The sequence below is a fragment of the Diadema antillarum genome, unplaced genomic scaffold (assembly GCF_040938485.1).
Source record: "Diadema antillarum isolate AM-2024a unplaced genomic scaffold, OU_Dant_1.0 scf00000022, whole genome shotgun sequence".
Taxonomy (NCBI): Eukaryota; Metazoa; Echinodermata; class Echinoidea; order Diadematoida; family Diadematidae; genus Diadema; species Diadema antillarum.
In genome coordinates this window covers 1,764,319-1,791,359 of record NW_027270911.1, presented here as the reverse complement: position 1 = coordinate 1,791,359, position 27,041 = coordinate 1,764,319, and the positions used below count along the sequence as shown (strand labels likewise).

Sequence of the window (27,041 nt, the reverse complement as noted above, 5' to 3'; positions counted from 1 at the left end):
CCAGTTAATAGTCGTTTGTCAGAATGTGAAGAAATAGTTATCATCATTATTACTATTTCTTATTCAGGGGGCCTCCTGTAGAATCATGGAGGCTTGGCAAATCCACTACAGCTAGGGTGACATATGCCTTGGCTGGGCTAGTTTAGTCCTCACTCGCAGCTGCAGCTGCCGCAGACCCCTTCTTGACGAGGGCGATATCCTTGACCTTGTTCAGCAGCTCTTCCAGCTGTTTCTTCAAGGAGGCGACGTCGCCATGGTCACCGTCACCGGATGGGACGCTGCCTTCGCCTTCTCCTTCCCCTTCGGCCCCGGCCCCGGCCCCACTGCTGCCTCTCTGCCGGTCCTGTTCCCGGCTGGCCGCCATGAGGCCCTGGACCAGTTCCTGGTATTGCACCAGGAGGGCATGCTGCTCTGGGCCGAGGTGCTGCTCAAGATGGCTGATGAGCTGAGGCACACACCTGTGACATGAAGCAATGAGCATGAAATAATAGTTGTGAGTTGCAGGATTACATTTTACATCCTGTCACTAATACCAATAACAATGATAACAAAGGAATTGATGCAACTGCTGCTTTCAAGTTATGTTATGAATATGACTTGGATTAGCTTTATTGATAGGAATAAGATTTTGTGTGTATGTTTATATAATATGCACAATCACACAAACGAAATTGTACATATCAACATATGTACTGTAAAAAATTTCCATGAGAAAAAAGAAAAAAAAAACTAATTTGGTAAAAACACTCAAGTTTTCATATATGAATAAATAAGAGTCTAAAACATGTATTTATGTATACATGGTATGAAAATATAAATCAACAAATAAGTGAACAAGAGAAAGCACAAAAACAAGAGCTACCGTACTGGAGGTCCAATACAGGTGGAAAATAGCATAATTAGTGTACAAGCCATATATTTAGCGAGTCTAAATTTTCATGAATCGGGACTTCGCGACGATTTCGTGAGTGGTTAAATTTGTGATCATGGAGTACTTTACTGAACGGAGAAATGTATACATGTGTATCACATTCATATCAGGATCAGAGTCATTATTTTTGCGTGTCTTTAATTTCGCGAATAGCACCTGACTCGCAAAATTTGCGGAAAATAAAAAAACCTCGCAAAATATTTGGCGTATACAGTAGATGTGACATGGGTAACGAAGGGGGGGGGGGGGGGGGGAGGGGAAGGGGGATGGAGGTTTGAGGTGGGGTATTGAGAAGGAAATCCAGTGATGAGTTTTCTCACCTTCCTGGTGCGTGCAGCATACACTGGCTGCTGTTCTGGAAGGCGACGGTGACCGTGAGGTGGAGGGCCATGGCTGGGTCACTCTCGTTTCTCAGCTGCTCGCACAGGGCCTGCCGGTGGTGGAACACGGCTTGCCTGAAATAGCAAGAATGAGGATGAATGGATATTGCGATTACAAGTGCACAATGCAAGGATTTGAATTTATCTCTGTTATCTAACTTTCTGCATGAAATTCCTTATGTGCTTCTCAAGTGACTGTGTGGCCAGTTTGCAATATTCACCAAAAGCGCAGGGTGATGCAATATGAACACCTGACCACTCAGTTACAGACAACAGAGCATATTATAAAATGGGTTCAAGAATGTAGCTAATTGGAAGCGCTGAAATGAGTCACGTGCGCGTGCATTAATTTCTCACTAACATGCACAGCCTGACGTCACAAAGTTTACACTAGCAGTGCGCACTCAATCAGTTGTTACGCGCTACTATACGCGCTGTCAATCCTGTAAACAACTTCTAGTTCGGGCTGCCAGCCGGCCTTTCTTGTGCATACATGTGGCGTACGTATGCTCTTAAGGCCACCGCACACTACACGATCCGACTGGTCTTAAAGTCTTAAGCCAAGCTGGGTCTTGAGACCAGTCGTACGACCGGACACCGCACACTATACGACCCGACTGTAAAGCGCGCGCAGTGCGCACTGCGTGCGTTTTCATTTTGCTGCATTGTGAATGGCTGAAAGCTCACGACTGGTCGTAGAGATTCAACATGTCAAATCTCTACGACTGGCGCTAAGACCCAGTCGTACGACTAGAAAATGGCAAGACTGTGACGTCACACTTCTAGTCTTAAGGTCTTAAGACCGGTGAATCGGGGCAAAATCGTGTAGTGTGCGGCGGGCTTTATACGTACATCTCACAGTACTTATATGTGCGGGATTTCCGAGTGCGACGTGCGTAATATGTTTGGTACGAACATTTTCGGACATCTTGACTTTTTGACTTGAGCGAGTGCTACATGTAGCTGACTGGTATTGACCCACAAAGGTACGTGAAAAATGCTGTTAGTTTTCGACCAATTTTATAAAACAAATCATGCACAGGATTATTTGGTGGCGTTAGTGGAGATGTTGCGCACTTGAGGGTATTTACAATTGTGAAACATGCACGAGGCGAACTCTATCCTGTGCATCATTTGTATATTAATAAGTTGCCTTTGTCGTGTCTTTGGGCTCTTCCAGAAATACTGATATACTGATGTACGTACAGAACAGCACTGCTGACAAATTACAGCTGTCTTCATAAAAGCAATGCTCCACGACATTCTATTAGCAGAAAACTGAATTGGCTGTGCTTGTGCACAAATGGTACGATGGCTAATGGCAATCATTGCAAATAATAATGAATACCGTAGATACTGAATCTTAAAAATGATGATTAACCAGCAAAGTGTACTCATTCACTATCACACCAGCAATCTTAGTTCATTTACAATAGCTGTCTGGAATTACAGCTCAAACTCCTGTAAAGACTTTGTTAGCACAAATATCTCGAAGTAGCATGCCAAGTAACCCACTTCAAATACTATGAAACCGATACACATAATACAGTTCAACTTTGATGGATCTTTGGGCTAATTGTTCCTGGTACATTTCTATTCTGCATCAAGAAATAAAGACAAGTTATTGATTTGTCCTTGCGGCTGTGGTCCACGAAAGTCAATACAGTTGATGTGTCAGAACTCTGTGGTGATAAAAATCAGGGCAATTACCCCCAGGACAATTACCCCCCCCCCCCCAAAAAAAAAAAAAAAAAAAAAAAAACACCCCAAAACTAAATACTGGTTAGTGATAAGGTTAGAGTAAAGGTTAGGGTTAGGTTTAGAGTTCAAGTTTGGGTAAGGGCCAGGATTAAGTTCAGGATTAGAATTAGGGTTAGAGTTAGGATTAGGTTCAGGATTAGAATAAGGATTAGAGTTAGGATAAGGTTCAGGATTAGGATTAGGGTTGGCGTCAGGGGAAGGGTCTGGGGTAATTGTCCAGGGGGTAATTGTCCTAGAACCTTGGTTATGATGATGCCGATTAAAAAAAAAAATTACCTGTCTTTCTTCTTGTCTGCTTTCCTGAGCATGACGTCACAGATGGAGGGATCACAGCAGTGCTCTAGCTGCGTGGCAAATTCATCCAGATCCTAGGTGTGAAATAGATCGAGTGGATGCAAAGCTTAAGCATGCAGATCTTGTTATGTATGCCTCTCCTTCCCTTACACACAAAAATATCAGCCATTCAGGGACAACAAGGAAATCTTTCAGTTGCACATTAATCTCTAGTAAACTACTGCTAGTCCTAATTTTTTTTCTCAGTCCCTCTGCTCTACCACCCTCTTCCTTCCCTCCTCCTCCTCTTTCACCTTTTCATCTTTCACCTTTTTTCCCCCCATCTTGTTCCTGTTCCTGTTGTTTTTCTTCTTCTCCTCTTCTTTAGACCACCTGAAGGCTTCATGCTCTTTCAAAAGTGGAAATTAAATGTACCTGAATGTCTACCATACCATATTTGCCATCTAACATTCTAAAAGCCACTAGCATAAGCCTGGCTAATTACAGTGCCAACATTTCAGGAGAACACTGCTAATGACAATATGCAACAAAATCTTGCAGCAAATATAAACTAAAGTTTCCTAACAATTGACACGACTCTACGAACACCTTCAATGCTATACTGGGAGATAACATCCCATCTCTGAAAAGCAACTCTTTACATGTACTTTAGAAACTACTGTGAAATGAAGAATGTTCGTGTGCATTTTAATTTTGCCAAGATTCGCGAAATTAAAATGCACTTGAAAGCTCTTGTCTACACTATATGCATTGAATGCCAGAGGCACTTTGCGAAAATTTCATGCTGCTAAAATATTGTGTTTTACAGTAATCTTGCAGTTGTCATCATTGGCCTCACCTTGCCAGAGAGGGAGCTGTTCAGTTTGGTCATAGCAGACTTGATCTTGTCGGGGAGTTTGCTGATGATACTGGCTCTCTCCTGTACGAGGTATCCAACAAGAAATCAAGAATGTGATGTTTATGGGACATTTCATGGACTGCTAGCTTGATGCACATGGAAAACAGCACACTTTACACCTGCCGGTGCTTGCATTGTAAATTGCATACAGAATTCTACAAGTTACAAAGTTTCATTCTCCTCCTACTATACAGACATTTTTAATCATCACACATACTTCATCCTCAAGTTTCAAAGCAAAGACTTACTTGCAACATTACTCACTACTCGGGTAATGAAAGCATTCCTTTATAGAATTAGTATGTATTGTCATTTTGTAGTCATTGTAGTTTCTAAAGGCTATCTTTAATTGATCCTATTGATTAGGAAATTTTTGTCATTGCACATTGGGTTGCATACAATATTACGGGTTTATGAGCACTGAATCTTATGAAGAGGTGTAGAACAGTTTGGATGGCAATGTTGATGTACGATAGGAGCAAGAACAGTCACTTCGCTGCCATTGATTAAAAACAAATAGCCACTGGGATGTGCACTGCTACTACTTAAAGGCAGCCATCTTTTCCTTCTAAGTAATTTCGCAATGTCCACGAGAAGGGCCTCTCATGTCTTCTAACCTCTGGGGTAAAGTTTGTGGTGTCGGCCCCCATGACTGGTTCCGCCACCGCAGTGCAGAGCAGGTTGGTGACATTGGAGCAGAGGGAGCGAAGCAGGTACCGTGACAACTGGCCCTCTAAATCCTCATCTTCAAGGAGACAGAGTCAGAGAGAAATACACATATTTCTGTGAAAGTGGAAGCTTTTGCATATTTCACATGACCAAAACTAGCACAAAAATGAAAGCATACAAATATCTTTGCATGTTATATGTAAATTTTTTTAATGTTTTGAATTTGCTGACTTAAAAACATGTGAAAATTACCCACAAGAATATTTCCACTCATACAGTAACACAGAGGATATGAGAATAGAGCAGATGAAGAAAACAGCTCTGTGAATGAATTATAGATTTTAAAAAAGTAGAAATAAATACTCTGTGAACTGAATAGTACACAAAAAGGCTCTATGAGTGGAAGTGTTAGCCAAAAAGACTTTTGAGAATGGAGCCTTGGTTAAGACCCACAAAAAAGGGCACAAAGAATTCAATAGTAAAGAAAATTGCTCTAAGAATCAAATGAAAGGGTTAACAACAAAGATCTGCAAAGTATCTCACAATTGAGTGCAAACAAACAACCTGCACACAAAAGTTTTCAAAGTAAAAGGCAGTTTGAAAAAGACCTGGAAAATCGCAGTCATGTAGAAGTGTGTCACAACCTCTTTCTTACCATCAGAGCACTGCTTGACTCCCTTCATAAACTGCCGAATGTTACTCCATATCAAATTTATCTTCTCCTGCGTGTCGTCTCTGGTTTTTCTCCTGCTGGCCGCACTACCACCGGTCAGTGTCAGGAATGCTTCCTTGACCACGTCTTGGTATGCGCGCGTCAGAGGTCTATGTGCCAGAAAACAAAACAAAACAAAGAAGGACATAACAAGTACTGCAAACAGAGAATACAGCAGTCTGGAATTTGTTAAATTATCTCATTTTTCTTTTTAATTTAATTCAACTTGAGATGAATAGGAGAATACGGAAATGCAAATACTTTGCAGACGACATTTTGTTCAAAAGAATTTTTATGATAATTAGTGATGTATCTACAGTCAGCAAGATACTGAACACATAACATTCACCTTGCTTGAGAGAAAATTTCCTCTCTGCTTGGATGAGGATAATAAATGAGTACTATGTGACATTTACAAACACTCAAATGAGCAATCACTATTTTGTAGAGTTTTCATCAGTCAAGATTTCCATACACTATGTGAGCATTCTGTGGATACCTCTTGAGAAACCTATCACTCACCATCCTAAATTTAATCACAAATACACCATTTGAAAGACAGATATGTGGATATGTCAAGAGGTATTCATGCGTCAAGACCCCCTTGACACGCAGGGTAATCTCAATCTGCATGGGGTACATGCAAGACCATCTTTGTCTTGATCAATCAACCAGAAAAAAAAAATAAATTAAGCCTCAGCGACATAGTCTGTCAAATTGCTGCAAACCGGTGGGAGTTTGGTCAAAAACTGGAACAGCCATTCTTTTAACCTGTCCAAATAGCCCAGAGGCTTCAAGTTTATGAGACATCTTACTTGTGTCCATTTGAATCTTGTCTCGCTGGCAGGGAAGAATGTGATCATAATATACCTCAAAAAGATTCCGCATGATTACTGCACATCTGCATGTCTCTGTGACGTGCCTGACTACAATCTTCTAAAGCCTGCAGCAGGGCTGCCAATGTTCCAAAGAGCAATCGGGGAGATTGCAAATGGGCTATAGGCAAAACTACTGGCACTCCCCAAATCAGGGATATCTTTAAATTGTTTTGTCACGACATTCAGAGATATTTGAGGTTTTTGGGAAGCCTCCCAGAGAATCAGGGAGACTTGGCAACTCTGCTGCAAGATAAAGAAACCTCCTATTCATTTTCGAGTACAGTGGACTCCTGCTATAGACCGTTTCAATTTCGATGGCCTATTCACCTACCGCCGCTGGCGGCGCTATAACAGCCGCCATAACTGGGGGCCAACGGGGGCTTCCAGCGACCTAGCTACCCAGCGAGTTGCACTTGCAGCTAGCAGCCTAGCGTACCCATCGCGCATAGTTAGCCGGGCGCGGCCGCATGCACCGCCGGCGGCCGCTGCATCGGGGACAGCCGCGCTAAAATTGTGATTGTTTACTCACTGTGGAAAAAGTCATTCAGCGTCATTTATTGCCTTTCTTTTGGACAAATTGAGTAATTCAAACATATCGATCTAGAATGAAAGCTTCAAAGGAGGTCCAGAAAAAAAAAAACATACATGTATTGTGCAGTTGTTGGGTGCACAAATAAAGCCGGAAAGGGAAGCTGCACGTCAGTGTGTAAAATTCAGACACTACTGACGCATGATGAATATATACACTTAAGTGAAATAAAGCGGAATAAAAAATGCACAGATTTTCGGAACAAACTTTGGCCTATCCCTACTAGAATCTCTATTTAAATAGGCTATCACTGCATACTCGTAAAATAAAGTTGTTCAGTTTAGAAGACAAGTTCTGGGGCCCGTTGCATAAAACTTACCATTGAATTTCAATGGTAACTACCGTCAAAATTAGGCGTCACAGCCAATCAGCATCAAGGATTATAAAATTTACCGCTAATTTGAAGACTTACCGCTAGATAGGAGCGGTAAGTCCAGGGGTAAGGGTTTTATGCAACAGGGCACAGATCAAAGATTTTGAGAATTCACTAATTTTTTTTTTTTTTTTTTTTTTAATGCTTGGTGCAATACTTACCAAACACTTCCTGGCTATACTAGTTTCTATTATGACAAACATTTTAAAGCCTACACTACAGCTAAATGAATGTTTCAAATCGTGTAAAAAATATTCTTATAATTTTTTTACTTCTTCACTAAGCGTTCAGCATCAAATTGACCATATTCAATTCTGGCCTGGAACTCTGAATTTGAATTAATGAAGAGATACATATAAATATTAATCTGCCATGAATGGTGGCAAACATCCGTTCCTTATCATAATTCATATCAAGAAAGTTTGATCTGAAAATTACTTTTGCATAAATTGTAGATTATAATTTTAGGCGTTAGCGCGATGTTAAAAAGTAATGATTAGACCTTAAACAGAAGAAGTTTTGGTTGTTGGCATCAGGCGAAGTAAATTAATTTCTTTAGTTTATACGGCTTAGAAACGCCTAGATTTGCCTTCAGTTTGGTTTAAAAGTTAGTTAGACTTGCCGGAAGCTAGTGACAACCGAAAATAATATAGGATGTATCTAGGAATGTAGTATTCTAGAAGTCAATAGGTCTAGACGGATTAGATCTAGTCTGGACTGTTGCCTAGAATTCTAGACAAAATCTAAAAAACGTTAGACAGACTCTACCCCTCTGGTCCGAGAAAAGGCAAACCTTAAAACTAGTTAACGATAGCGCCATATCTAGCTCAAGATTCTGATCCATTATTTGTATAATATCAGTTAACCTCTCAACAGTCTAAATCAGGCTTACTATCTAGACGTCTACCTGCGCCTTGCCAGTTCTCCCAAGGCCCTTAATGCTCTTATAATCCTCTCTGTACACGCGAGTACCCAAGTCATCGCAAGGGAAATGGAGTCTACAAACACTCACGGATCGAGCCGATATTTACCTTGAAATTCAAGTTTTGGCTACATCCATATATGACATCTACCCATTCGTTCATAGTCGGTATAGGTTGTTTAATTCTATATTTAAAATGTAGACTCTAGTTGTCTCAAAGCCAGATGCGTCGATCGCTACCAGCGCCAGAGATAGCTAGCTGGCCGGCTGGCGCCGGGTGGTAAAAGCACTGGCCGCCGTTGGCACCCTTGCCAAGCACGCACGGCGCTTGCCGACCCGGCCTGGTTGGCCCCCAGTTATGGCGTCGCCTTAAGAGGGCGCACTTCCATGAACAGTCACTTGAATCGGTCTATAACAAAGTCCTCGGGGCCGGCAATTTTCTTTCGTTATATCACAATGTCATTATAACCAAACAAATAAAGAATAAAAAAAACATACAGCGGATAATTCTGCAGCCTGAATTTTTACTTCGTTGTAACTGGAATTTCGTTATAACTGTGTTCATTATAATAGGAGAGGACTGTACACCATTTCCTTTGACATCCATGACAATACCTGAACAGTTCTTGGGCTAATTCTGCTTGTAGCTCTTCGGGGCAATCACCTAGTCTCTCACTAAGGACTTCCTCGATCTTCTCAATGGTCAGGAATGGGAACTCAGTCGCTGATACTCTTGATCCTGAGAATAACAACGTCATAATATCACATGGTTAGAAGTAATTTACACTGTTTGCATGGGCTTAAATGTTTGTCTGACAAATAAAAATGAAATGCATGACTGACATTGAAGAGGCTATTCTGAAGCCCTCTTTTGGAATACTGGTTACAGATTTTCTATGTTTTTTTCATTACAATCAACTACATTCCTATAATTGTTTAATGGTATAGCATACTGTATATGCTATATACTTAGCGAGTCGAAATTTTCACAAATTGGGACTTCCCGACAACTCCGCGAGTGGTTAAATTTGCTATCGTGGAGTACTGCACTGAATGGAGAAATGTATAAGTGTGCATCACACTCATATCCGGATCAGAATCATTATTTTCACGTGTCTGTAATTTCGCGAACAGTACCAGACTCGCAAAATTCACGAAAATAAAAACCTCACAAAATATTCGACGTATACAGTATACCTTTGATGTTCCACGTCATCAGGATACTTTGAATGTCCACTGCCTACACATACTTGAGTTTGTAATCATTTTCTGAGAAATAAAACATATCTCTGAAACTTGGAGATTTTCATGGCATGTGCTCATGCAGGATCAACCAAACAGTGCCAACACTGTCATTGTAAGTAATGATAATGATTACATTCAATTATCTCTACAGTTCAAATTTGAATATCTGATTCGCACACAGACATCTGCCAATCAAACTGATTAAGATTAAAGGGGCCTCTGATCAAGATGATCTTTTAAGGTTGGAGATAATCAGTTTGATTATAAGGCATGGGCAAGCTGATGAAAAAAATTACAGTTATCCGGCCACGTTGGGACCAGCAGGCATACAGATATTGAAGTGATTTGGCCCGATAAGAGGGATATGCTCAAATACGGCACTTTCTAGCATGACTGTTTTGCTGGGGTATAAATGTGTTATCATCAATTCACTAATTTTGCAGATCTCTAAAAGTTGTGTTTGATTTGAGGGAGATTTAGAACTGAAAAGGCATGAAAACATGACAAAACTTGTAAGCCAGCCCACTTGATACTTGATACTTGATGAGGTTAATCACTCTTGCAGCTCCGAGAAGCTATACTGGGTTAAACTACACATGTGTCATGGGGGTACTACGGTCTGGATAGTAGAGAGATCTGTAAAAGTGATGGCTGGATAACTGTGGTCGGACTGCAGAGCACAGTGGATAATTCATTGCCGAGGTTGATGAGGATGGGGACCAGGAAATCCTCACCTCTTGAGGTATCATCTTCCTCCTCGTCCTCTGCCTCCTTCCCACGGTTCTTCTTCACCTTCTTCGTCTTGATCTCGCGTGCCTGTCCTCCACCGCCTCCCCTGGCACTACCACTACCTCCTGGATGGTGAATGTGATGAAGGCAGTGATGGTGGGGACTATATTACTACTACATCTGTCCTGAATTTTATCACATTTTGTATTCATGTTTGTTTCAACCCAATTACAAATGATTATAAATGATTACACATATTTACATCATGATATCTGTTTAGGGATCATTTTCAATAAGCCTACTTTGTGCTTCTCATGATTCCGCCACTGTCATATTTGTTACCATGCATTCTTGTTTGTTTGTTTGTTTTTATGCAAATTTTGTAAACCAATTATGAAAGTGGAAATAAATGAAATAAAACGAAATAACATCTACATTTGTACCATTACTATTACACTGCTACTAATAACAGTATCAATTATCACAATGAAAATAGCAATAATAACATCAATCAGCAAATATAGTGATAATAATCATAGTAGTAGTAGAAGCATTAATAATTATTATTACAGCTCTTTCAATTACAAAAACAATAATAATAAAACAATGATTTCTGCATCTATTCTTCTGAAATTGTAAAATTCCCCCAAGGCAGTAATACTCATTCCATCAGCATGGGATATCTGTCTGCTTTAGTGAGGGTTTTCTCTCAAGCAAGGTGAATGTTATGTGTTCAGTATCTTGCTGACTGTAGATACATCACTAATTATCATAAAAATTCTTTTGAACAAAATGTCGTCTGCAAAGTAGTTGCATTTGCACTATAAAGGAGGTTAAATTTTGAGAGCATTTGTTTGTCTTTGACTGTAAGCAATTTTATGCAAACTATTAGGCATGGATTTTGATGAAATTTTCAGGAAAAGTTCATTGTGGACAAAACAAGTGATGAGTATTGGTGGCAATTCAGATCACAATGCAGGTGGAGAATTATTCAAAGCATCATCAACCATTGCAAAATAACTTTACTGTATTTTCAGGGTTTTGCCTGCACAGTTCCATGGTGTTAGTGACCCTATGGCCTTACAGGAAATTTGTGCTCTCCCAGGTAGTTCTAGTTTAATTTTTGTTGTAAATGATGATGTGTTGTTTTTTTTTGTGTGTGTATGTGCTTGTTCTACTTTGTCTGGCTAGTAACCAACCTAAGTAATTTACAGGCAAGTAACAAGCCAGAAGATATGGGAGGGAATGAGATGACTTGATCTGAAAACTAAACAGACAGGTTAACATATACAGTTTGCATCAATCCCTCCACTTGTACACATAACCTTCTACTCTAGGAATGCCCAGTATTGAATGCCGGCGCGCCATGCCACACAGGGACACCCCGACTAGTTGACTTGGTTTAACCCTCCGCATTGAGGGCTGATTGACACAGAAAACCCCATAGCTTTGTACACACTGTAAAAAGTCCCTGGCACAGAAAAGGTTAACAGCTGAAAAATTGGTAGGTAGTTCGACTGTACCTGCGGCCTTCTTCCTCCTCTCCTCTTTGCGATCTTTCTTGGCGTCCGATCCCGAAGATAACGCCTTCCTGTCGGCAGCGAGTAACATCTCTGGGGCCCTTTTAGCATCCTGAAAGCAGGTGAGACAAGAGAAGGTGTGAAATAATGTCAATTTTCAGAACCAAAACAGCACTGTCTCCATAGACCAATTAAAGGGCTCCCAAATTCTACAGACTAATTTGGGGATTTTTTTAAAAAGACATTGTGATGCAGAGTTGAATAAAAAAATCATATTCTGAACTCAAAACACAACAAAAGCAAATATTGCTTCAAATATGGGGGAAAGTCTGATTCAGTTTAAGAAAAACAGACATGCTTCATCTCAAAGCAATCCTTTTAAACAAAAATAAACTAAATAGCACCTCTTCTCTGACATATACATCAACAGCCTCATTCGGAATTTCAATGATGGTAAAATTTACCATCCATACACCAGTAAATTCAGAGCACACTGATTGATACAGCTCACTTTCTCTCTCAAACAAGCACTAAAAGTTTAAAAGTTTCTCAATGCAAAAACTACCATTGACACCAAATAGTCATGTGAGCAACAAGTGTGAACTCTGTACTTAATTCATCACTTGCAATGATAGTTCCTTATATTCGAATATCATTTTAGGGAGCACATCCGCACATCCACACATTTTCATGATCTTTGTCAATACTGGGAAGCTCTTCCTGGGACTTAGTTTGACAGCTTTGGTATGGAGCATCATAACATGGAACCATGCAAATAAATTTGTGTCTCCAAACTTTCACTATACCACTCTTTCTCCCCAGTTTGTTTTCTTTCTGCCCCCCCCCCCCCTCCTACCTTTTTCCCAAACAACCTATCTCACCTCCTGTGCCTTGTCCCTCATCATGGGGTCAAAGATGGCCCGGCAGTCGGCCAGGAACCGCTGGCTGCAGACGATGGTGTCGCAGAAGACCTTCCCCTCAAGCTGACTGTTCCCTTTAAGGCACTGGTGCAAGATCTGACCGCTGTCGGACGACGAGAAGGAAGTCGGGAGGAGAGGCTGGTATGGAAGACAGTAGAATATAAACGTTACAGCATAGTCTCCACAAAACTGGTTTTATGGTGCAGAGCATCTTCTTACCCGATTAAAGGTCCTGTTTACCTTTGGGAGCAGTGATTTAAATGTTCAAGATATCACATTTGATGCATATGTGTAGATCAGTTGTATCACAAAACATCATACCATATAAGAATTTTGCAATAAAACCCAATATTTAAGGAGATATCACTATTTTTCTCAATAAATCATAACTGTACACGGTTTGGTCTGGAAACATTTTTATTAGAACCACTGTTAACATTTTGCATATGTAAGAATACTTGTTATTGATTATACTAATTAAAATTTTTACATAGGTTTCTATCCCTTACTCACATTTTAGAACTACAGTACTGTATTTTGAAGCACTAATACTGGGTTTTTATTTCATCTGCTAATGGTAAATAATGCCTTAAAGTGGCAGGAGAACATGTATCATTCACATCACAGATACCACACACTGATAATGCACCTGTCTGTATTACACACACAATGTTGTACATCACTATATATAGTACTAGCTTGTCGTCTCTCTGACTATTGGATTAATGACACCCGACTACCTTTATAGAAACCCTAATTTCCTATGTGCAAGAGTTAGCGTCTGCAAGGGTGATGTTGTTAACATTATGAATATAGCCCCATCATCGCATAAGCCAACCCCTCATCAGGCCCGATGCCCACTTCCAAACATGGGCCAAGTACATATCGACTCCTATACTTGGTAAGCAGCTACAAAACCGTGTATTTCATAAAGCTACATGCAAACAGTCCACAACAACATGGAACAGAAACAAAACTAACAAAAACAAAATGACAACTTTAAACACACACACAAAAAAAAGATACACACAACAGCCATAACACCCAACACTGTTAACCCACTGGGGACAAGCTGATTTTGCTACAACACGTATTTCCCATTGACATCTGCCCGAGTATACTTGGGACCAGTCTTCAACAGGTTAAACAGCAAAACGAAACATAACAAGAACAAAGCAACTGTTAAAAAACAAATACAAACAAACAAAAGAACAGTAGTAAACATTATAATAACAGATGCAAAAAATATAACAACAACAACAACAAAAAAGAGAAAACGAAACAAAATAGAGAGAGCACGTTGCTCACCAAGACATCAATCCATGTTCCGGTTGACAAGGCTTCCTCCACACTCGCCTCCACTCGGTCCCGGAGCACCTTCCCAACGCAGCAGGACTGTAGGAAGAGGAGGTTCTCCGACTTGAAGCGCCGCTTGGCGTAGGATTTGGGATCCGCGATGCCCAGCCGCGACAGGGTGTCATATTCTGTGCGTTGGGATGTGTAATACACAGTGGTGTAAAGGCCATTGATGCCAGAGGCATTCCCACAGAGTACAGAAGTGTAATGTTGTCATAACCATTAATTGCCATGGAAGCTGGTTCTACACAACCTCACATGGCCCAGTTACCCGTGAACACAATGGCTGCTAATAATGCTCATACCTGGTTCCAACCCACTGCTTGAAGCCTTGTACAAGGATATCTCGTTTGGAACCAGCTCTAAGCTATGACAGAAGACTATGATGTCATCACTGTGGTATTCCATAGCTTTCCACAACTTGGTTTTGTTCTGTCCCTTCACTGGTTACTGTATCCGCCATATATTTAGCGAGTCTAATTTGTTTGCGAATCGGGACTCCCCGACAATTTCGGGAATGTTTAAATTTGTGATTGTGGAGTACTGTACTGAACAGAGAAATGTATGTGTGCACGCCACGTTCAGGTCTGGATTAGAGTTGATATTTTCACATGCTTTTACTTGCGAAATTTGCGAAAATAAAAACCTCACGAATATTTGGCATATGCATTACCTATCACTGCATCCTTCTTCTTTACAATGCAAAATTGAAATTGGCTATATACTCATATCATGGTCTTCACAAGTGGGATACAAGAAAAAAATACTGTGAGATGAGGTGAGCTTTGATATTATATGTGATAATGCCGGACAGGATGATGCAGCTGTTTATATTATTACGATATGATTCCACTGTAGGATCTACCTGTATTAATTCCATTGTCTGTACATGCTACCTGGACAATGCAGTGACACAACATTTGCTCCTTCGATGATTGCTCCAGTCATATTTTCTCTGAAGACTTAGGGTTAGGGTTAGAGTTGGGGTTGTGATAGCGTTTTAGGTTTAGTTTGATGTGAGAATTAGGATAAGGATTAGGGCTACGCTTGTGGGTAGAAATCGTGTTTGGCTTAGTGTGCGGATATTACACGGGAGCAATATTGTCACAAGAGCAATTGCCATAGAACTGGTCAAGGGTGAAACCACCTTGCTTCTAGCACAATGGACACAAACTCACTCGCTGCTTAAAACCCACCCACATAAATCACTCTGCTTACCCAGGTAGCCGTTCTGTCTGTAGAACGAATCCACCCACTCATTCTGCGTGCGGGAGAATATGTCTGGGATATACAGCGCCTTGTCCTGTCGGCCCGAGAGGGAGCCCTTCAGACGATTCTCCTTCTGCAAGTCGTCCACGATGGCTGTGGGGGGAAAAGGTCATACAATGTAATTCACAGTTCACACTGGCATTTTATACTGACACAAATTTCACCCTGGAATTTCACATTGAAATCCCACATCCAAATTTCAGGTTGATTTGTGACTTGAATACAATATGTACAAATTTGACTTGGAACTTCTCCCCACAAGTTTACCAACTTACCCCACACACGATGAAAACAGCAAGATGAACAACACAATAATCAGCTCTAATGGATCAAAGCAAGACCCCTGATGAAGGTCTACATTTGATATCATAGTCCCTCCTGTAAATCAGCTTTACTTGCAAAGAAATTAGACACGAGAATCATAATTTCCTATGTGCAGGGCTTCAACAGTATTTATGCCAGCGATATGGAAGAGCTAAAAATAGACACTAGCTAAATTTCCCGAATGGTCTCGGCATAGATCTCCTAATGTTTAAAACATACTGTTACCTTAAAAGATTGGTACTGGGCAGGAATGTGTTAGAAGAAGTCATATTCATCAAAGAATCATGCTACCCACTGTGTCTTGGTAATCTTTCGCAACATTCTATTCCTTAGACTCACAGAGAGACAGTGAAAGTGTAATAGTGCATAGATACAATGTACTGCATGTTTTTTACTGACTGTGAGATAAGGTACTTACTGTGAAAAAGCTTGTCTGGAATGTGGTATTGATTCAGTATGTTGGAGATTGAAGTGGGTCTGTGCATCACAAGGAAAAACAAATCAGTAAACACAAACGTAGTCAACATAAGGTTTATAAATGCAGCTCAGAAACAGGCAGAGTCCCCCTGCATATTGCTTTTCTTAACCTGTTCTGTAAGGGAACCCTAATGGCCTGCATATTAAATCTATGGGCATTTCAGAATTCAGTATGGAACAGGTTAACATCCGCCACCCCTGACATGGTCTTTGTTAAACCACATAAAATTGCCACTTTAATGGTTGTCATGACATCAATCAAGCTTTTGATACTGTCATACCATGTCAAGGCGACGAAGTGATATTTTATGATTATATGTTTAATGCAATTTTTGTACTTCAATGGCAATATTGTATACGGTATATGGTTTTTAACATGACATTTCTGAAAATATGTGACAAGTCTTAAGTAAACATTAATTGCTTTGAAATCCAAGACTTCCTCATAATTCAACCCCAGACAATTTTGAGAAGCATAAGATTTGGACAAGGGTGTGGCGTCTGGACTGTGGACACATCTCAGGTACCCTGAGCGGTATTTATTTGTGATGGTAGACACATCTCCAGTACCCTAAGTGGCACTCACTTTGTGATGGCACTGAGGGCGCCCCGTATCCTTGACCTGTGCCGGTCCACAAAGGCCTGAGTGAAGATGACGCCGCGGTCCATTGGGTCCATCTGACCCTCAATGATAGTACCCAGTCTCTGTTCAACCGCCTAAGTCCAGGAAACAGAAACGTCTTTCTCCGGTAAAGTATCTTTTGAAACTTAATCGTGACCTGTCAGCAGACAGGTGACATTTTAGCCCATAGTGATGGATGCTAGATGTGATACTTATCAGTTCTAAAATGAATTCAGTCTTCAAATGTACTCTAAACAATCACTGATATTTGCTGTGACAGCGTACTGATATCATACAGTCATAATCTCATCAATGCTCGTCTGATTTCATTCAAACTTTCACTGAATCAGAACCTCTCAACCTCCCTGTGCTATCAGAACATGAATTTCTCCTAAATCCCCCGAGACAAAGTCTCTTCTACGGGACCAAAGGGTCACATGAGATAATGAGACTGCACGCTGGTCACCATTCATCTATAAATATGTAACAGGTCAAGATGGCAAAACTTTTAGTGGACTGTGGGAATGCTAGTATAGCCTAAGAGAAGCAATTTGGTGCAATCAAAGATTGATTTATGGTCCTCGAACGCCTTATCTGCCACTTGAGTTTTCTAACACCAGTTGCTATCAATGAACACAACCAAAAAGAATTCAACTCTGCAACATGCACAAGTTTTGACACAAATAAAGAATGCAAGATGTAAAGCAAAGAGTAGCCCAGACTTTCATCCATCGTATGATGTGAGGATTTTTCCAATATCTCAAAGAACAAACAGCCAAAGTCTAAAACTCCTTATATACTGAGTGCATAAAGGTCTCAGATACTATTTGATCGACAATTACTGCAAAAGCTTGTCAGTGCAGTAAAAATCAGAACCAATCCACCTTTGTGCCTGAAAAATGAATACAGAAAGAACACAAAGGCAGCCAAATCATTCTGTGACATCTGTTCAACCACTGCTTACCTCTGTGAGAAATTCAGCAGGGACATCATTAGCCTTGGTCAGGTCAGCAATGGTCAGCTGACCAGTATCCTGGAGTTGGTCATTGATCTCCTCGGCCAAGTGGTCAAGGTAATCACTAAACGTTAAACAAACATCAGCAAGCAATGGATGAATAAAGAGAGACAATAATATGGATTCATCTCTATGTTTTGCTTCAAGAAGTGCTGAATGGTAGATGGCACATGCTTATTAACCGCATGACAGAATCAAAATAACTTAGTGGCACGTTTAAATCGAAATTAAATGTTAAAGGCAACGTGAAGACATTCACATCTTCTGCTGATCACAATGAATGACAAGGCTTTTTTTTAGTCAAGTAGGCTAACATGATTTCATCCTCTCTGCACCTGGGACTTTGGAGAGTGTGCACGATGCTACAGGGTTTTCTGTGCCAATCAGCCATCAAAGTGTACAAAGGGTTAAACATCCAGTCCTGTATGAATTCATAACAGATTTGGTCACCTTGTGACATTGTTTTGACCTCCTGGGGGGGCATTTCATGCAGCATTTTGTCCGACAAAGTTGTTGGACAAATTTGCTCTCAGCCAATCAGACGCAAGGATTTCAGCAGCTTGTAACAGTTTGTCAGAAAAATATCTGACAAAACTGCTTCATGAAATGCCTGCCAGATGCAAGGATTTTAGTAGCTTGTAACAGTCTGTCAGAAAAATATCTGACCAAAACACTTCATGAAATGCTCCCCTGATAAAGAGTGAAGCTCTTACAAGAACAAAAGTGAGTTTGATCTACAATCCATACACAGAATCAGTTGTTTCTTTTGATATGATCACCAGAACATCAAACTTGAACTGCATGTACACACTGCTACTTACTTGTCGATGAGTTGGCCGAGAACAAGGAAGACATTGCGGTCGTGCTTCACCACCTCGTTAGCTTTGGCCTCGATGAAAGTGAAGTCGATGTTAAGAATCTGCCATTTGAAACGCAAAGCAGAATGTAAATTGTTCGAATCTACATCTCATCTCATTGCTCCAAAATTGTATTACTATGCACTGATACAGTTCTAATATCCATCCAATTATTATTTTTTTTTACTTATTCATTCACATCATGAAGATTCACAGTCTCGCTAATAATTTACTTTCTTGATTAGTCATGGCTCTGGAGATGAATGGGACTGGGCAGTAAACCTTAACCTTGACTCCCCAAAGAGAGCTAAAAGGAACAGAGTTCACATCTTTCAACTTTAATATTCGGATGATATATTATCTGGTTTTCCTTTCCTATGTTTCCTCTTCACAAAACTGCACAATGAGAAATTCTGTTATGGTTCCCACTTTACCTTTCCCTAGGGTTTTCTTCAAGGTATGGTTCTTGTAAACAGAAATAGCAGACATGTTTGAAGAAAGGTGAGGTGTAAAAACTGTGTCCTAAAAAGAATAAATAAATAGATAAATAAATAAATAAATAAATGGGTAGCTGGAGAAATCCCTTGGCCCCAGCAAGGTTTCTCTACTCATGAGAGATAAAATCTCAAAAGAGTTATCTCACCCTCCACTGGGACAAAAAGCAGTGAATTAGCCATGACTCCACAGAAAGGGAAATACATAGCCTGGATACTCAGCTAGTGTTATGCAATATGAACTACTGGCCAAAGGTACTTTGATCCTCTCAGTGACAACACTAATACTGATATAATGAAATAGTTGTGGACATTGCCAATCAGGCAGCATTTACATGAAAAAAAAAAAAAATGAAGAGATAATACACTTGGGAATTACTGTGTGCTCCCCCAGCCAGCATGCAACAGCTGAACCAAACTGTACTGCCATCTACATTTTTCATTCAGTATTCTTACCTGCTGGAGGTCAACCAAGTTGATTCTGCCTATGAAACAAAAGAACAAACACACGACAGAACATAGTGATACCACTTATTGGCAGCATCCAAGTTGCATCACAAAAACCATCCTGAACTTAATTTTGGGTGCTTGCATTAATTCATGATATTTTTTTAATTCTGATTACAGCACCTACTCCATTCACACTCTCAATACTTGATACTTGATACTGTAATCCCTCTCGCAGCTCAAAGAAGCTATACTGGGATGAAACTACACATGTGTGCCATTGGGAGGTGCCATGGTGATGATCTCTATTTACAATAAAAGTGTGCACTGTGCGAGTAAAATCTGAATGCATCCTCCTTTAAAGGATGAGTGATCCAGAAGAAGGCTGCAGGGTTGTAATACATGGGAGAGCAGCTTCTCTGAATGTTGTTAAGGTGGTGGCATGTACAACTTGACTAGGTAGGCGGTTCCAGATCCAAATTGTCCTTGGAAAGAATGAGTACTTGAATGCATCAATAGTTGTCTTGGGTATGTTGAACTTGACGTCATGATCGTTCCTTCCATAGTAGGTTGCAGGGGTAACCGCTGAGGGCAATGGTAGGCTTACCACTCCATAGTGGATTTTGTAAAAAAGTGAACATTGGTCCAGGAGTCGCCGGTGGTGTAACGTGTTCCATCCGTGTGCCGACACCAGACGGGTAGATGATGTAGACCATCTGTAGTCACCAGCAACAAACCGGGCTGCTGTCCTCTGCACTTGTTCGAGGCTGTTAATGGACGTCAAGGTGTGAGGGTTCCAAACCTCAGAGGCATACTCCAGTTTAGGCCTAACCAATGCTGTGTAGGCTCTACACTTCACTTCCTTTGAGCATGATGGCAATGTTCGGCGTATAAGTCCCAGGGTCTTGCTGGCCCTGCACCTGATGTTTTGACAGTGTGTATTCCAGCGTAGGTCAGGTGTTACAGTTACTCCAAGATATTTATACTCCGTAACTCTTGGAATTACAGCATTCTGAAGGTGGTATTTGTAGATTTTAGGATTGCGTTTTCGAGTGATTGACATTACTCCGCACTTCTTGATGTTGAAATTCATGAGCCACTTGGATGACCATAATGATAATGTCTGGAGATCTTGTTGTAGAGTGTTGTAGTCATCTTCTGACCTAATTTCCCGATAAGTCACACAGTCATCAGCATACAGACGGATGGGTGACGACATGCCATCCTGGATGTCGTTGATGAACAGTAGAAAGAGGGTAGGGCCAATAATGGAACCCTGCGGAACTCCTGATGAGACCTCCTTCCACGATGATTTGGTTCCATCAACGACTACAGCTTGTGACCTATCAGCCAAGAAAGCACATATCCAGTTGAGAGACTCTCCAGTAATGCCATAATAGCGTAGCTTAATAGAAAGTCGCTCATGTGGCACCCTGTCAAAGGCTTTCTGGAAGTCTAGAAAGATGACATCAGATTGGCTGCGATTTTGGAGTGTCTGAGACCAGTCATTGACAGCAGAAGTGAGTTGTGTTGTAGTTGATAAGCCTTGTCTAAAACCATGCTGGGAGTCTGCAAAGATGTTGTTTACTGCTATGTGCTTGGATAAGTGACTCAGCATGATATGTTCCATGACTTTGCAGGATATACAGGTTAAGGAAATTGGACGATAGTTGGAGGGATCACTTCTGTCACCAGATTTGTGGATTGGCGTGACAAATGCTTGCTTCCATTGAGGCGGAATCACACCACTGTCATAGCTTTGTTGGTAGAGGAAGGACAAGGCTGGTGCAATCTCATGGGCTATAAGTTTAAATAGCCTAGGGGGTATCTCATCTGGACCATTAGCCTTTGACGGGTTCAGCTGTTGAAGTTGTTTCTCAACGCCAGTGCTGTAGATATGGAGGTGCTGTATTTCGGGAAAAGGGGAGGAGCCTTTATGGGGCAGTGACTGGTCATGTTCTTGGATAAAAGCTGACTGGAAGAACTCGTTTAAGCTTTCAGCTTTGTCGACCGATGTTGCACATAGCCTGGAATTCCAGCGGAGTGATGGTATTCCAAAGCTCTTGGTGCGGCAGGACTTAATGTAGGACCAGAATCGTTTTGGATTTTCTGTTAGGCTCGCTCCAATGACTGAATTGACATAATCTGAGTGTGCAGTATGAACCAATTTAGCAACATGGTTACGGAAACGTCTGTACGTTTCCCAAGCAGCAGTGGTAGATTGGTGACGTGCTTTCTTAAACAGTCTGTCTCTCTTGCGCATCTGACGTTTGATGGAGGGTGTTATCCAAGGAAGATGTCTTTTGCCCTTAGTCATCTTTGACGGCACAAACTCTGTGAGACATTTGTTCGGAAAAGTGCTGATGTTGTTCCAGTTTGCCTCCACGGTTTGATTCTGTGGATTACCATTGAGAAAATCTGTTGTGAAGTCTTCGGCAGCCTTTTTGAGATGTTCAGGGTCTGCTTTATGGAACTGATAAATTTTCCTTGGTGGCTTGGTCTGGAACTGCGTGCATGTGGTTAGCTTGAAGGTAAGGATATTATGATCCGATATCCCTGGATGGACACAGAGATCCTGTATAAGAGCTGGGTGCGTGGTGACAATGAGATCAAGTATGTTGCCTGAAGCTGGCCTTGTGATGTCCCTAACCGTCTGAAACAGCGAGTACTGAAGGAGGATGTCCAGCAATCGTTGGTGGGATGCTGCGCTTGTTGGGTCTGTAGTTGACTGCAAATCCCAATTTATGTTTGGATGGTTGAAATCTCCAGCGATTGCGATATTTGGCTGACGTCTGCCATTCTTAGTCATTAGTTTCTGCAGTGAGTCACGAAGACCATCTAAACTGGCTGAACGGTTGTTTGGAGGGCAGTAATAACTACACAGGAACATCGGTTTAGTGTTAGCTAGTTGGATTGTGCACCACTGCAGCTCACAGTCCGCATCGAAATCTGGGCATGCGCTGACCGTCAGTGAGCTGTCAATGGCTAGAAAGACTCCTCCGCCATGTTTGTCCCTGTCCTTGCGGAAAACCAGATAGTTGGTGGGGAAAACTGAATAAGTTGGTATGTCTTTGTCAAGCTTTGATTCACAGCCAAAGATAACACCTGGTTTGTGTTGCTCTATAGTTGCCTGAAAATTTGCTATCTTTGTTCCACTTTTTAACCCATTGCAATTTAAAACCATTGCTTTGATTCCTCGTTTGGGTTTTCGTTTCTGAGTAGACGAGTCAGGGGAAAACTGGAGACGATTTTGACCAGTACGACTAGATGTTGGAGTAGATGTTTGTGGGAAAGTAGGCTGGAGGTTATTCCCATCAACACCACTTTCATCACAAAAGGACAAACTCAATGGTGAGTAGGTATTTGAGTGAGTAAAATCCAGTCCCAGTAATGAAGCACTGGAACCAATATTTGGTTCCCCACAGTTGATACATAGCCAAGAGAAACTCCTTGATTTGTTAGCAAGGCATTGGTACGAGTTTGGTGAGATGCCCACACATGAAATGTGACACCAATATCCACAAGCATCGCAAAGGATGGCAGCATCGTCATTAAAGACTGCCTTTTGACATACTGCACATGGGTAGTCTGATTGGGCATTGTTTGTAGATGGCCCTGGATTTCTCTCAATTTGGCCACTCAGTAAAAGTAGAATAACAAGATGGCTTGGAGATCTTGAGCTGAATTCAAGGAGACGTGCAGGTACAGCACTTGACCCCTTAGCAAGGGATGCACACACTGCCACCTTCACACAATCAGATTCAAAGGATTCAATGGATTGATATTGACTTACTTGCAGGTCTTTGGTCAACACAAGAAGAATACATACGGTTGCAAAAAATGCAAGCAAGAATGAATGCTGTGTTTTGTTCCAGGCACCCATATTGGTAGGAGTTTCCAAATGTTCCTACCCAATCTTTCAAGAAGAGTTCAAAAGTTGTCAGCAGTTGATCCTTGGTTGAGTGAAGTACAAATCTAGCTCCACGGGGTAAGAAACTGCACAATAATTTCTCCTTCAATGCACAGGAATATAAAACATCTCAAAAAAAAAAAAAAAAAAATCCTTGGCTGCTCACAAAAGTTGATCCTGGGGCTGATGCTGGATGACCCCACAGGAATGCATACATGGGACTACAATAAAGTTGTAGCCTTAAGCACTGCAAGCATCAAAAATTTGTTCCTCAAAATACACTCTTTCAACTGGTCAAAACTTGAAAAATAATCCACTTCTATGGCACTTGGGGTTCTAAATGAACAGGATTTCAACACCTTGCTGATTGATTTCAAATACAAAATAATGGATTAAACAGATTTTTACAGCAGAGAACACCTCACAAGTCACCTCCCCTAGACACACACATGCAATTCGAGTACATGTGGTTAGAGTTTCTCACTCTTGAATTGTCCTTTATTGGTTTGAACTAATTTACAAAACATCCTTCATGTTTATAGGTTGTATAAATTTTATATACCTTAACATACATATACATTAACATGAGACTATTTAAAATCAGTAAATATTTTTTTTAAAATTTTGCCATTGAACTTTACCTATAAAAACCATTAAAGAAATTATTTTTGATTAATAGCAACTAGTACAAAATATCACATAATTTTCATTCTTGACATCATCTGCAATAAAACATTCATAATCCATTTATTCATTACATCACATTTCATTATTTTGAAAAGTGAAAGAAATGATGAAAAAATCTTTACATCTGACCTCATGCTGGCTTTTGCCTAAAGGCTGCATGTTGCAATTGCAAGGAGTACTTTGTATAACATGCAAATGTGTTGGTGCAGGTGTTTTACTGGGAAAATATGTAAGAGGTATTAAAGACTATAAGATGCTGCACATGTATCATGTGTACATTTATAAAGAATCTAGTCTCAAAGGATCTGCATGCCCCTCACCTCCATGAATGATGAGTTCATCCCGAATCTCCTTGGTAACCTGCGCTGGGGTCAAATACTCCTTGCCATCGAGGGTGTAGATGACCTCGATGCTCTTTGCCTCAATCAATTTATTGACGATTTCAATGCAATTTCTCTCAGACAGCCTGCAGTCACACGAAGACAGAGCAAAGTTAGAATGTGCAGATAAGCTAATAGTTTTTATCTCTGATAAACGAGTAAATTATTGAAGTCACATTAGCTCTACAAGATATCACATGACCTCATTGCAATCAATTAAGACTACTATCCCTCTCCAATGTCCAACACAAGATTGAGAAGTTATCATCCAGCTAGATTTCAGCCTCTAACAACATACTCCACCAAAGATGTGTTTAAATACTCTTTCACGCCAACAGCTGTGAGGCTGGGGAATGATTTGTCGGTAGACGTCATCACAGTTCCATCCGTGGACGTTTTCATCAGCTGATATCCGGGCACACATCTCATACTCATCCAACTAGCTCCAAGGGATGGTTTTTACTTGCACTTGTACATATCATGCACCACCGGCTTCACATGCACTCAAGTTACACCTCGGCGTAATACCGGTATATCCAGTTTTGGACGTTGCTGAGTATCCACATCGTAGAAGTAAGTTTAGAGAAGGTAATCTACCAGTACCGGTACCAGTGTCAACCTTGTAAATTTTCAAAGAATTGAATGAATGGTTGAACATGCATGCAAAATTTTAATTAAAAGAACTGACGTGAAATGGTTAGTATCCTACTCTTAATAATAGATCTTGTAATTTGATCAACAAATCTATTTTACAAACTTGGGCAAGAGTTCCTTTTGAGACAGCCACCCAAAAGTGAGTATGTGCATCCGTGCGTATCGCAAGCAAGGTTAGGCTAGGTAGAGTTGTATAGATCTGCACTGATTTAGTACTAACGCTAGGTGATTGGGGTGGCTGTCTCAAAAGGATTTATTTCCGAAACTTCTAGGTCTAGACCTAGTTCTCGGGTTACGATTAGGGAAATGGTTAGACAAAAAAAAAATTGTCTCGCTCCGGAGCCAAGGAATTTTTATAATAATCTTTTGACATTACCAGCTCTTTTTCAGTAGCTGTTCCCAAAAGGAATACTTTCTCTTGCTTGCCTGGTAGTAAACACTGGTACGGGGAAATAAATTCAGTTTATAGAATCAAGAGAAGTCAAGTCTGCCTTAGTATGGACTATTCAGAACGCACTCACAGTCATGACATCATGCCACCACGCACACCACTCAACTCAAGAACATAGATTTCATACATATAAATGAGCATGTGGGACTGAACAAAAATGGTTCTCCAACTTGTTCGACACAACATATGGACGCAATACAACGTCCATGTATAGTAATAATTGCATTCTTCAGGAAAAACTACTCATGTTTACAACTAGTTCTTCCATTTAGCATAGCAACAAGCCTCCAGGCTTTGCTGCAAAACTCACTTTTGAGATGCGCTCGATAGCTGTGCGCGCTGGAAATCCTTCGCCAACCTTCGGACTTCCTCCCACTCGGCACTCGCCATGTTCGCGATGAAAATGTGGCACACTGTGTGACTGTATGGTTAGTCAACGCAGATGGCAGCATACAAAATCGTAATTGATTGTGGTTCACCTGTTCCGTGGGATATGCGTACGTTCAGTATATGTAGTCCAGTGTGTGTAGTAAAGCGATGTGTGTAAGTGCGTGTCGTTGCCACAACAAATGTTTCTTACCAAAATCGTGTGGTACTCGAAGCGTTCGTTCGGTTCGCGAAAACAGGTAAAAATGCTACTTTCCTTCGCTTTATATAGTGAATGAAATTTAATAAATGTTACATGAATCTCCAAACATGTCAGCTGCCGTCACTGCTTGTTTTTCGTAATTCAGAATCAAAATTCATGTCGGCAGAAAACGTGTCGAAGGGTACGTTACTCAGTGGTACTGTAGCGAATTCTCCAGCAGAATGAGGTCTCTCTCGCCCCCGTCTGTAGCGGGGCGCCGTACTCGGCATTTGCCGTGGTGTGCTGTGCCGTGGCCGATCTCTCGTCTCGTCACTGCACACTGTGCATACCCCGTTTCCAACTCCACATCTTTCCAATCGCCTTATTATGTTTACATCTTAATAATCCTCTTTAGATTTTATCACACGGCGCTGCCATGTCAGAAATCTCGCTACAGTACGTGTATTGCTAGCCTATTGGCTATAGTATAGTATAGATCTAATGTGGTAGACCAGGCATATACAGCTGTATATCAGTTCGGGAAACCCACTCACTCACAAGGGGGGCCCCTCCTTATAAGTAACCCGTCCCCCTTATAAGTAACCCCGTCCCCCTTATAAGTAACCCCCGGGGCACCCCTTATAAGGAGTCTCCACGCTTTTTTGCAATGCAACGCGAAAATGAAAGGACTGCGGCAATTCGCTTGATT

General features: G+C 41.0%; 1 protein-coding gene across 1 annotated transcript; it reads right to left on the bottom strand.

Moving 5' to 3' along the window:
• Positions 1-142: 142 nt before the first annotated feature.
• LOC139730384 (E3 UFM1-protein ligase 1-like) lies at positions 143-26,154 on the bottom strand. Its single transcript, XM_071641252.1, has 20 exons — positions 26,075-26,154; positions 24,600-24,745; positions 19,692-19,720; positions 18,706-18,803; positions 17,834-17,948; positions 16,834-16,964; positions 16,189-16,247; positions 15,396-15,539; positions 14,130-14,305; positions 12,783-12,959; positions 11,900-12,013; position 11,789; positions 10,387-10,506; positions 9,023-9,146; positions 5,589-5,755; positions 4,882-5,009; positions 4,205-4,285; positions 3,349-3,440; positions 1,252-1,386; positions 143-458 (listed from the first exon to the last, which is right to left on the bottom strand). Exons 1-20 carry the CDS (start codon positions 26,152-26,154, stop codon positions 143-145), a joined length of 2,433 nt encoding a protein of 810 aa, XP_071497353.1.
• Positions 26,155-27,041: the final 887 nt, after the last annotated feature.